The sequence below is a fragment of the Rhineura floridana genome, chromosome 3 (assembly GCF_030035675.1).
Source record: "Rhineura floridana isolate rRhiFlo1 chromosome 3, rRhiFlo1.hap2, whole genome shotgun sequence".
NCBI classification, from domain to species: domain Eukaryota; kingdom Metazoa; phylum Chordata; class Lepidosauria; order Squamata; family Rhineuridae; genus Rhineura; species Rhineura floridana.
In genome coordinates, this window is record NC_084482.1 from 4,631,797 (window position 1) to 4,644,010 (window position 12,214).

At 46.0% G+C, this 12,214-nt stretch overlaps 1 protein-coding gene across 2 annotated transcripts in view; it reads left to right on the forward strand.

Annotated features, from left to right (window-relative positions):
* Positions 1 to 12,214, forward strand: part of CCDC22 (coiled-coil domain containing 22) — a 33,738-nt gene that overhangs the window by 2,830 nt on the left and 18,694 nt on the right. For both annotated transcript variants that reach the window (XM_061613984.1, XM_061613985.1), the window contains exons 3-7: positions 950 to 1,127; positions 4,482 to 4,614; positions 4,703 to 4,809; positions 5,102 to 5,186; positions 9,771 to 9,940. In XM_061613984.1, coding sequence (XP_061469968.1) covers positions 950 to 1,127; positions 4,482 to 4,614; positions 4,703 to 4,809; positions 5,102 to 5,186; positions 9,771 to 9,940 — 673 coding nt within the window. The remainder of the gene's footprint in view (positions 1 to 949; positions 1,128 to 4,481; positions 4,615 to 4,702; positions 4,810 to 5,101; positions 5,187 to 9,770; positions 9,941 to 12,214) is intronic.

Genomic DNA, 12,214 nt, shown 5'->3' on the forward strand with positions numbered 1-12,214 from the left:
AGCAGTAATAATCCACATGTAATCGTGATGCATGTGTATAGCCCCTTTAGAGCAGGACCGCCCACCTTGTGACCCACCAAGCCGGATGCAGCCCACCAGTGATACCTGGTGGTCCACCAAGTGTTTGACAAGCCTCCTGTTCTTGCAGTTGTGGGCAGGCAGCCAAACTGGGAGGTGTATATTGAGCACCTGGTTGACTCTCATATGTGACTGACAGGCTGTGTTTGGCTTGTCACAAGTTGGACGCAATTTACTACCTGCTTTCTAGTTACAGCCAGGACTCCCAAAGCAGCTCACGTAATACAGTTCCAATAAAATCCAAAAACAGATGGTTCAAGCATTTTTAAAAAACATAGAGCCAAAGTCAGCTTCAAAAATACCATCATCAATCATGGCATCCCCTTATTCTTCCAAAGTTCTCTTCTAAATAAAATTTGGTGAACATCATATCGGCAATCTTTGTAACACTTGGGTATGATAGGCCAATATTGTTGGGAGGGGTGGGGGAGAGACTAAGGCTGAGAGGAAGTAGCTTGGGCCATGGTTTTCCCTGCTCACAAGCTTACATGTTTACTTGGAAGTAAGTCTTGCTGAGTTCAGGGGGCTTATTTCCATATAAGCGTGCATAGATTGCAAGCTTAGCCACTACTGTTACGTAAGCACTGTGAAGAGACTTTTGGCACCATAGGCATTCAAATGCCCTGTTGTTGTGCAGGTCCCTGGGAAGGAGGTAGCTGTATCCATTGTCCCCCACAAGCTGCATATTTGGACAGGTAGTACAATGGCTAAGGACAAACTATGCAAGAAGGTGTGGTACTTGGCAATCCATTTCTTTTTCCAAATTCTGTTCTTCCATTCTATAGAATGGAGAAGATGTAGGCTGTCCAATTGCAGTATGGGAAAAGGGTCAGTGTAGGGGATTATAATTCCTGTACCCTTCCACCCCCAGGAACATCCCAGAGGAAGTGCAGAGCATCCGTGAGTTCACCACTGAGCTGATTGTTGAATCTGTTGTGCGATGTCTTCGTGTCATCACTCCTTCTGTTGGGGTAGGCCTCAGCCACATCCTGCCTCCAGGCATGTCTGCTCGCTTCCGGATTGGCATGAGCCTAGCACAAGCCTGCCAGGTGGGTACAGCTGAACTGGAGTGTGGATGCATTGAACAATGCAGGTTCTTCATCTGTGTATGTTCATGTTATGGTAAGATAGTCTCTCTTGCCATGGCTTACTGTAACAGCTCTTGAATCTGAGGGCATTGTGAGAAATCTGGTGTAGTATAGAATCTAGATTGCTGTAAATCTCAGTTCTGGTTTTTAGAAAAGCAAGCTTCTAGGCCTCATAGTGGGAAGCACATAGGCCATTTTGTGATAGGCTCCAGAAGTGGCTGCTTCGTAACCTCCAATTGTGTTTTGCTTTCCCATCCTCCAGTTTTTTTCTGATTCTCAAACAAGAAACCCAGTTCATGCTCATGCAAACAGTTGTGCAGTTGGCAAAAGTGATGGGCTTTTTCTTCCCAGCACTGAATTCTCTTTCACTTATTTACATGAGTGTAAATATGGCCCATTCTATCACTTCCAGCGGTGCCTCTGTCTATCACAGAGAGAAGTACTAGCAAGACTGCACTTGCATAATTCTGCTCCAAGATAACCCAAATTCTGTAACAAAAGCAGAATTATTTTACTGAATTTCCATTGCTTACACATTTGCAAGTTTCCTTTTTTTACTGTTTTGTATAGTTTATTCTGCCTTTGCTAATAATAATGGCCAGCAGGTATGCAAGGCACAGAACCTCCATCTGCTCTGGTTTCTGTTGATCTTGGAATGTTCACTTTCAAGCAATTTTTTAAAATGGTCATAAGGGAAAGAAACTTGCACCTAAAAAACAGACTGAAATTCTAACAGCAAAACTGGACATGACAGTGATAGACAAACATTTCTTTTAATGTCTCTGTTGCCAGCTCACTTCTGGTGACAGTGTTGGGAACAGAGAAAAGTGGCTGGAGCAGCTGACTGTGAGGGAGAGAAAGGTAATTGCTCCAATCTTGAGAACTCCTTTTATTATTAAAGAAAGATCCCCTTCTTGATGCACATGTGAACAAGGCAAGTAACAATGGCTGGCCTACATACACATGCTGAGGATTCTTCCTCCATTCTGCTTCCTAAAGAGAAACTCTGTAATATCCTCAACATGACTTCTCTGAATGTGATTTTCTTTTTTGAGAGCGGAGCTGGGAATTATAATTAATTGGGCATTGAGCTGTGTGTACAGTAGAGAAACAAGGTCTTCCCTCCTAAATTAACCTTGACAGTAGAGAGAGAGAGAGAGTGTGTGTTAACGCCCAAGTATCTTGGGGCATAGCTTAGAATAAGGGTAGCCAACATGGTGCCACTCCAGTTGTTATGGACTCCAACTCCCATCAGTCCCATCCAGCAGGGCCAGTGGGGCCAGTCAGGGGTGACGGGAGTTTATTTATTTATTATTTGATTTATATCCTGCCCTTCCTCCGAGTAGGAGTCCACGATGGAGTTGTAGTCCAGCAACACCTGGGAGGCCAGAGGTTCCCCACCCCTGACTTAGAAAACAGCTTCTTGAGAGTACAAGGTGTCCTGAGACAAGGCACAATGCTCTTGTTCTTTGAGTGATGTACACACACCACAGAAAGCTGGTTTTGTTTAATGCCTGAAGATACTGCTATGTATGGGAAAGTCTTTCATTCAAACACCATCACTGCTATGACATCAGCAGATAGTCTTACACAAGCCACTCTGCCAGCGTTCATGCTCCACCACCCTCTGAAATATGAGAAAAATACTGGCTTGTCTTACAGGATCGTTATAAAGATTAACACAAAAATGTGTTTGAAGACTTCAAAGCGCCACATAAATGTTGTTTATTATTATTATTAAGCCACCTGAGAATACTTCATGCCTGTTTGTTTGTTCAGCAGTATCGGATGGTAACAGTTTTTCCTGACTGTATTATCTCAGGCGAAGAGAGGAAGGCTGCCTTGCATGTTTTGACCCCCCCCCCCCAAAAAAATCTTGAACATAGATAAGTAGCATATCAGAGAAAGGGATGCAGCTTAGCCTTGTCCCTGAGGTGCTGTTTCACTGTACAGGTATTAGGGTTTTTCTGTGTGTAAATAAGTAAGTAAAAGAGGTTCCGGACACGCAGTACCCACCCTCACCTCCCCTACAAATTAAAGTGATGTCATATTGCCTGTCGCTGTGAGGTTTTAGAATGTGTTGCAATAGAAGTGAAAGGCATAAGATATTGGGAAAGAGCAGAGGAAGGGAAATTCAGTTGGTGACAGTTAGTGGAGGGAGGGGGAGAAGTGGAGGGGGAGAGAGAAGAAAGCAAATAGCCGTTTGGAAAGTAAAGGAAGAGTAAGTGTGGGCAACAGAACTAGTTGGCTGAAAGGAACTTTTTGACAGGAGTTGACTGGATTGTTTTGTTCTAAAGTTTTCTTCTTAGCTGTGATGAAGAATAAAAACAAACATATGAAATGCTACAAAAATAAAATGTTTAAAATTGCTGCTTTTGCCAAACTACAAGATTCAGGAGAGAACAAAAAAACATAATCAATGCAACTGCAAAGATGTTTTGTTTTAATCTATTTTGAAGCCTGTTTTTTAGGGGGTTTTAGTGTTTTTTGCTTGCTGCCCTGGACTCCTTCTGGAGGGAAGGGCGGGATATAAATTTAATAAATAAACTGTTGAAATACCTGAACAAATGAAAAGGTGTTTGTCTGGCACTGGAGTGATGTGAAAGTTGGCACAAGGCAAGGCTCTCTGGGAAGGGCATTTCGCAGATAGGTCACCATGACCCCAAAAAGGTGCTTCTTTCCTTATCACCACTCACCTAAATACAGATAGCGGAGAAAGTCAGATGATGATGGCAGAGTTTGGGCAGGCTTGTGTGATACCAAAGCCCCACACCATCGAGGACTTTATAGGTAATTGCTTTATAGCTCATCACCAGTCAGTCAGTTAGCATGTACTAAGAGAGAAACAGTGGATTGGGCTTGAGTTCTGTATGTGTGTGTGTATATTTTTGTCTTTTCTTAAATCATCATTGCTAATTGATTATTTTAACTGTTAGAAATATTTTTAATATTCATTGGACTTTATGAACGATTGCCAAATTGCCTCTCCTCATCTGTAACTGAGAGCTTGGTGCATTGCATTACAGTTTAGGAATTGCTTGATTCAGCAGAACTGGCCTTTTATAATCCTGTGCTGGTCTCTCAGCTGTCTGGCACATCAGGGGATCACTGGGAGTGCAAGTACCTTGCGCATCTGAACTATTGTATTCAGGAGTACTGGAAGCACTACTCCTGATCCCCTAAATTAGATCCAGCTGGAAGTGCCCTTGTTTTACATGCTCTGTCTCAGAGCTGGAGACTAAAGAGCCTCATTCCTAGCCTTTACCCAGCAGGCCACTCCACTTTCAAGCTGACATTTTATTTTGTATCATCTAGGACTTGAGATATCAAGGTGAAGTTGGCTATCAGACCTTCTTGTACAGCAATGAGCCTGAAATCCGACGCCTCCTCCTCTTCCTGGTAGACAAACTTCCACGGGATGCCTCAGAGGATGCTGACCAGCCTGTGGGTATGGAGGAAGCTTAGCAGAAACAGATCCAGGGCATCCAGGGGAGGCTGAGTTGTAGTAATCTCTCTCAACTTCTCTGTCCTTGCAGGCAAATCGACAGTGCTTCACAAAGCCATTGCTGCTGCCATCAAGGAGCAACTGGCCATCCCATGGGTGCCTCCTGCCTGTCGTACCCCTCACCTGCAGCTATTACAGGTGTGTTTCCTCACTCACCTCATTGTGATCCCACTCATCAGGTTTATGGCTTCATAAGCAGATTCTGATACTAAGATGTTGTTTCTGAGAATCTTCACTTTAAAAAAATTCCTAGTCCTCATGGTGTGGAGAAATGCAGGATATGTTTGCAAAAGGATCATGTGTTCGTATGGCTACCTGGTGTCTTCTCCACTCAGTTTCCTGGGGTTTTTCAGTCATTTGTCCTTCCCTTGACAGTCCCTTTCCTTTTGCTCATACTTCTCAAAATCTTCCCCCTCTTTATCCTTGCTAGGGTTCTTGCCTACTGAAGCGATTCCAAGCTCAATCCTTGATCCTGCCTCGAGAGTCAGGCCCGTTTATTGGGAAGGTCCCCCAAGGTGAGTTATGCCCTGTAGAATCATAGGATAAGGGGATATTGGGAAAATGTCCACATTGCTCTTGGAATGGACTTTTCTGGTCAGTTCTGCATGTCTTGTGAATGTTTGGGATTGAACAAGTTGTACAGCCATGTGATGGTGTTGCCTGTATAGCACCGCCCATGTATGTGGGTGGCACTTTCCAAAAAATGAGAGGACAGGTCCCTTTGCCAAGGGGTTTGCAATTTAGAAAATAGACACAACTGAGGAAGCGGAGAAAAACAGAGGTCGGGTAGACAGTGGAAGCATATAATGTACTTACTTAGGCTTAGTGTGCAACACATTCTCTAACAGAATCCAGAGCCCTGGAAATTTCCATTTGCTTATGAAATAAACTTGTATGCCTATAGAAAATAACCAGGCAGTTTTTTTTGTAGTTCCTACTTTGAGACCCTGCTGATACATCTGAGACTTCCAATGATCAGTAGATGGATTTGTTTGTTCAGGAAGGCTTGTGGCCTTTGCACACCTCTTCTTTTCACATTCTGTTCTCACCATGAGTCTCAGCCCTTTCTCCCCAGGCCCCTTTTGTTTCTTTTTTCTTTACAGGAATGAAATTTCTAGAATATTGAGAAGCAATGCCAAAAATATAAGGGTGGCATTTGAGAGCACTTGCAGAAAGTGCAATGGCAGATATTGTCATCATTAAAGTATTTTTTCAGTCCTTCTCCTCTTACCTCCTCCTAATCCAGGAATTTTTGGTCACCGTGGACTCCTCTCTAAAAGCTTTAAAGGGGCTTCAGAGTTCATCTGAGGAGTTTATTTATTATTTATTTATTATACTTGTATACCGCCCCATAGCCAAAGCTCCCTGGGTGGTTTACGGTAACTAAAAACAAATACAATTTAAAATACAGCTTTTTAAAAACAATTTAAAAATTTAAAACAATATAAAAACAATTTAAAACACATGCTAAAATGCCTGGGAGAAGAGGAAAGTCTTGACCTGGCATCAAAAAGATAACAGTGTTGGCGCCAGGCGCACCTTGTCAGGAACATCATTCCATAATTTGGGGGCCACCACTGAGAAGGCCCTCTCCCTTGTTGCCATTCTCCGAGCTTCCCTTGGAGTAGGCACCCGGAGGAGGGCCTTTGATCTTGAACGTAGTGTATGGGTGAGTTCGTATTGGGAGAGGTGTTCCATCAGGTATTGTGGTTCCAAGCCGTGTAAGGCTTTATAGGTCAAAACCAGCACCTTGAATCGAACTCGGAAACTTAAGGCAGCCAGTGCAAGCAAGCCAGAATTGGTTTTATATGTTCGGACCGTCTGGTCCCTGTTACCAGTCTGGCCACTGCATTTTGCACAAGCTGCAGTTTCCGAACCGTCTTCAAAGGCAGCCCCACGTAGAGTGCATTGCAGTAATCTAATTTAGAGGTTACCAGAGCATGGAAAACTGAAGCCAGGTTATCCCTGTCCAGATAGGGACGTAGTTGGGCCACCAGCCGAAGTTGGTAGAAGGCACTCCATGCCACTGGCTACCTGAGCCTCAAGTGACAGAGATGATTCTAGGTCGGAGAACCCCCATGCTACGAACCTGCTCCTTCAGGGAGAGTGCAACCCCATCCAGGACAGGTTGGACATCCACCATCTGGTCAGAAGAGCCACCCACCAGCAGCATCTCAGTCTTGTCTGGATTGAGCCTCAGTTTATTAGCCCTCATCCAGTCCATTGTCACAGCCAGGCACCGGTTCAGCACATTGACAGCCTCACCTGAAGAAGATGAAAAGGAGAAATAGAGCTGCGTGTCATCAGCATACTGATGGCAACGCACTCCAAAGCTCCGGATGACCGCACCCAACAGTTTCATGTAGATGTTGAACAGCATGGGGGACAGGACTGACCCCTGTGGAACCCCATACTGGAGAGTCCAGGGTGCCGAGCAATGTTCCCCAAGCACCACCTTCTGGAGGTGACCTGCCAAGTAGGAGCGGAACCACTGCAATGCAGTACCTCCCACTCCCAACTCAGCTAGTCTCCCCAGAAGGATACCATGGTTGATGGTATCGAAAGCCACTGAGAGATCAACAAGAATCAACACAGTCACACTCCCCATCTCTCTCCCAACAAAGGTCATCATACAGGGCGACCAAGGCTGTTTCCATGCCAAAACCAGGCCTGAAACCTGACTGAAATGGATCCAGATAATCGGTCTCATCCAAGAGTGTCTGGAGCTGGCCCGCAGTTTCCGAACCGTCTTCAAAGGCAGCCCTACGTAGAGTGCATTGCAGTAATCTAACTTGGAGGTTACCAGAGCATGGACAACTGAAGCCAGGTTATCCCTGTCCAGATAGGGACATAGTTGGGCCACCAATCGAAGTTGGTAGAAGGCAGTCCGTGCCACCGAGGCTACCTGAACCTCAAGTGACAGAGATGATTCTAGGAGAACCCCCAAGCTACGAACCTGCTCCTTTAGGGGGAGTGCAACCCCATCCAGGACAGGTTGGACATCCACCATCTGGTCAGAAGAACCACCCACTAGCAGCATCTCAGTCTTGTCTGGATTGAGCCTCAGTTTATTAGTCCTCATCCAGTCCATTGTCGCAGCCAGGCACCAGTTAAGCACAAAACCAGGCCTGAAACCCGACTGAAATGGATCCAGATAATCGGTCTTATCCAAGAGTGTCTGGAGTTGGCCTGCCACCACTCGTTCAAAGACCTTGCCCAGGAATGGAACATTTGCTACCGGCCTATAGTTATTAAGGTTTTCTGGGTCCAGGGAGGGTTTCTTCAGGAGTGGTCTCACTACCGCCTCTTTCAGGCAGCCAGGGACCACCCCCTCTCGTAGAGAGGCATTAATCACCTCCCAGGCCCAGCCAGCAGTTCCATCCCTGCTAGCTTTTATTAGCCAAGAAGGGCAAGGATCCAGCACAGAAGTGGTTGCACGAACCTGTCCAAGCACCTTGTCAACGTCCTCAAGCTGCACCAACTGAAACTCATCCAAGAAATTGGGACAAGGCTGTGCTCTGGATACCTCGCTTGATTCACCTGCTGTAACACTGGAGTCTAAGTCCTGGCGGATGCTAAAGATTTTGTCCTGGAAGTGCCTAGCAAATTCATTACAGTGGGCCTCAGATGGTTCTACCATGTTCCTGGGGCCAGAGTGTAATAGCCCCCGGACAATTCTGAGGAGCTCCGCTGGGCGGCAGAATGATGATTCGATAGTGGCAGCAAAATATTGTTTTTTTGCTGCCCTTACTGCCCCTAAATACAGCTTACCATAGGCACTTACCAGTGTATAATTGCATCCACTAGGAGTTCGTCTCCATCTGCACTCAAGCCGTCTCCGATATTGTTTCATCACTCTCAACTCTGGGGTATACCATGGAGCCATACGAGCTCTACACAGGAGAGGGCACTCAGGAGCAATCATGTCAACCAACCGGGTCATTTCTGTATTCCACAGCTCAACCAGGGTTTCGACAGGAGCGCCAGCCCTATCAGCCAAAAAACGCCCCAGAGCCCTTTGGAAACCATCTGGATCCATTAGTCTCTGGGGGTGGACCAACTTAGTAGGTCCCCCACCCTTGCAGAGGGGAAAAGCCACTGTAAGTCTAAACTTCAGCAAGCAGTGATCTGTCCATGACAGAGGGACTGATGTAAGCCCCCCCCCCATTCAGATCACCAACTCCATGTCCAGTTGCAAAACCCAAATCTAGAGTATGCCCTGCTACATGTGTTGGGCCAATGGCATATTGAGACAGTCCCATAGTTGTCATGGAGACCATGAAATCCTGAGCCACCCCAGATAAGGTGGCCTCGGCATGGATGTTGACATCCCCCAGAATCAACAGTCTGGGGGATCTCAACAGTACACCCGAGACCACCTCCATCAGCTCAGCTAGGGAGTCTGTTGGGTAGCGGTGTGGGTGGTACACCAACAGAATCCCCAGTCTGTCCCTCTGACCCAACATAAGGTGAGTTAGAGATTCCTCTGACCCTCATGTACCTGGACAAGGCTTAGGCTCCAAAGTCTACCTTACTAGAAAGGGTCTTTCTATTAGCCTTCCTGGGGGAGACCATAAATGTAGGGTAGCCACTAAAAAGGTTCCCGTTGTATCTTATTGCTGGACAGAGGATGCCGCTAGCCATATGTTCTTGCATGTCCATTCCCAGTTTTTGTTTTTGGCTGTGGCCCTTGGCCAATTGATGATGATGATGATTATATTATTATTACCTCAGATCAAAAATATTTTATCCCTGGAACTGAACATGCAGACTTACAACCTAATCCTGTGCCTGCTTACGTGACAGTAAATCCTGTTGAAACTAGCAGGGCTTGGCCCCAAGTTAGTGCACATAGGATTATAGTCTAAGTGCCTTTCTTTAAACCTGAATCATTTTCATCCAACTCTCAGTCTCTGGTTTAGGAATCTAGAGGAGGCTGTTAAGTGCAGGAGTTCTAGGCCGCCCAGTTTAGGAAAGGGAATGGAAGTGGCTCTCCCAACACTTGTCTTGTCTTGATCACCCCAGAGGGAGGGTTGTAAGGGAGGGCTAGGGCTAACCAGTTTGTGTGAATGTGACCGGCCTCATCCTCTTCTCCCTAGAAAGGAAAGAGTTCTTTGTCAAGTTCCTGCCCCCTGTGTCAGCCCAGCTGCCCCATCTGACATCCTTGGTGCCATCTCTGTTGGAGTTTAATATGGGTGAGCTGAGCACAGCCCAAGACTGGGAGAATGAGTGGAAGAGCCAGGGTCTTGGATCACGCATGACCCCAGAGGTGGGCACAATGGGTGGCACTGAATCTGTTTATCCCAACTCAATGGCTGGTGGTGTGGTGATGATGATAATTGGCAACTATACTAATTCCCATCTACTGCCTCACTAACCCTTCCAACAGACCCCTAAGGAGGGACAGTGGGTTATCACCTATATTGTACAAGGAGTCTGTGGGTCCGGAAGAACGGTGACTTGCCTAAGACCACCTGATGAGTTCATGGAAGAAATGACATTTGAACCAGGAATTTGCCAACTTGCAGGTCATGCTTTTCGCTGCATCACTGGATTTAGAGTACTGCACAGTGGCTGTAGCACTCTAAATCCAGGACCCAATCACCACATCAGCAATGGGCTCCTCTGTGGTTTTCCTTCTGCCATTATGGGTTGTCTTTCCCCTCCTCTCTTGACCTTTGGGATGAAAGGAACAACTGTGTCTACCGAAGTCAAATATACCTTCTCTTTAAAGCAGGGATGGAGAACCTGCGGCCTGCAGATGTTTCTAGACTACCACTCCCATCACTCCTGACCATTAGCCAAGTTGGCTGGGACTGATGGGAGTTGGGCTGCAGCAACATCTGGAATGTCCCAGGTCCCCCATCACTGCTATAAAGCAAATGTTGTGCAGGTTATCTTCTCACTTGCTGTGGTAGGCAGGGGTATGCAAATTAGAGGACTGTGTCCCTTCCAATAGAAGGAAAATCCCCCCCCCAATTTTAACCTCCCTGATCTGCACTGTCAGGGCTATGCTCCATCTTGTGTCCTTTAGCTGTTATGGAATATTTTTTCACCCATCCACCTACCCTGTCAGAAAGATGGGAGTTGTATTGTTAGGAACCTCCTCTTCTTGGCCTGCATTAGGACAGGTCAAAGAAGTGACAATGGCTACTCCCAACACTCATCTCCACATTTAGAGCATGGCCACTGAGAGAAGCCTCACAGGTGCTGGAGAGAGATTTATGGAAAGATTTGAAGGCCATAGGGATGAGTGGAATCCTGATGTTCTTCCTTGGAAGAGGGAGATGCTACTTCTTGATTAGCAGAAAGTAAGTCTGAAGTTCCTGGGAAGGTTTGACTAGGATAACAGTCTTGTATTAAGGCATTTATTAGTAAGGCACCAGTGGCTCAGAGAAACTGCCTGGTGTTTGGCAGTCCTCCCCTTGTCCTTGGCCCATTGCAAATGGAAATCCTTTGTGGCCTGATTTTTCAAAATGGCTACAGGCGTACCCCACTATACGGACCTTCACTTTACGGACACTCGCGAGTACGGACATATTTTCCGTAAACCATTCCCCTGTTTACGTACGCTCGCTTCACAAGAACAGACACTTAACAGCATGACGCCACCGCCCAACTACAAACTTGCGTACTGTACTGCTTCACTTTAAGTACATTTTCGGTTTACGTACTTGCTCTGGACCCATTGCATACGTTAATGTGGGGTATGCCTGTACAAAATATTTTGCAAAAATATAAGGGTGGAAACCTCTTGCAGAAGGTGCAGTGGCAGATCTTGTTGCCTTTGAAATACTTTCCTCCCTCTTTCTCCCCTTAAGGAACGCTCTCCTGTTTTTGTTAAATTGTTTTGTTGATATATTTGCCTTGTGCTCCTTTGGGAAGAAGGGTGGGATATAAATTTAATAAATAAATAAAATAATTTATGAAAATACCTAGTCTGGGAATTTCTGGTCACCATGGACTTCTCTCCAAAAGGTTTAAGGACCAAAAGGTTTTAGAGCTCATCTGAAGAGTTGGATAGGGATTCCCCTGACCATCACATACTTGAAAAAAGGGAAGAAAGTTTCCGGGCACAGAGGTCTTCCTATGTGAGGGTTGGGTAGGGTTTTCCAAAGATCTAAATGCCTACAAAGTAGGCAGAAGGGGAAAGCCAGGTTTCTGAACACGCCCAGCTGGGAGAAATGGGGCCCATGGTGTCAACCTCCTTTAGGCCAAAAGAACTTTAGAAGCCTCACCCCTGCCTTCAGACAAGAAAGAGGGGAGAAATTCCTTCCTCCCAGCTTTTTACATCTGAAGGCTTTTTTTTGCCCTTTCCCTCCCAGTGCTATATTAGTGCTTGAGTTGTGAGGTAATGAGGAAAACACCTCAGAATTCCAGTTGTTGCAGAGGGACTTGCACAGTTTTCCCCAAGCAGAAGGCAATCCTCTCTCTTCCTGCCACCACCCCACTTCAAATGCTGACCTTCCGTGACTCCTTCCATGAGGTTCTTCATAGTGTGTGGGATGCCTTGTGTAGGCTAAGATAGCACCCTTTCTACCAC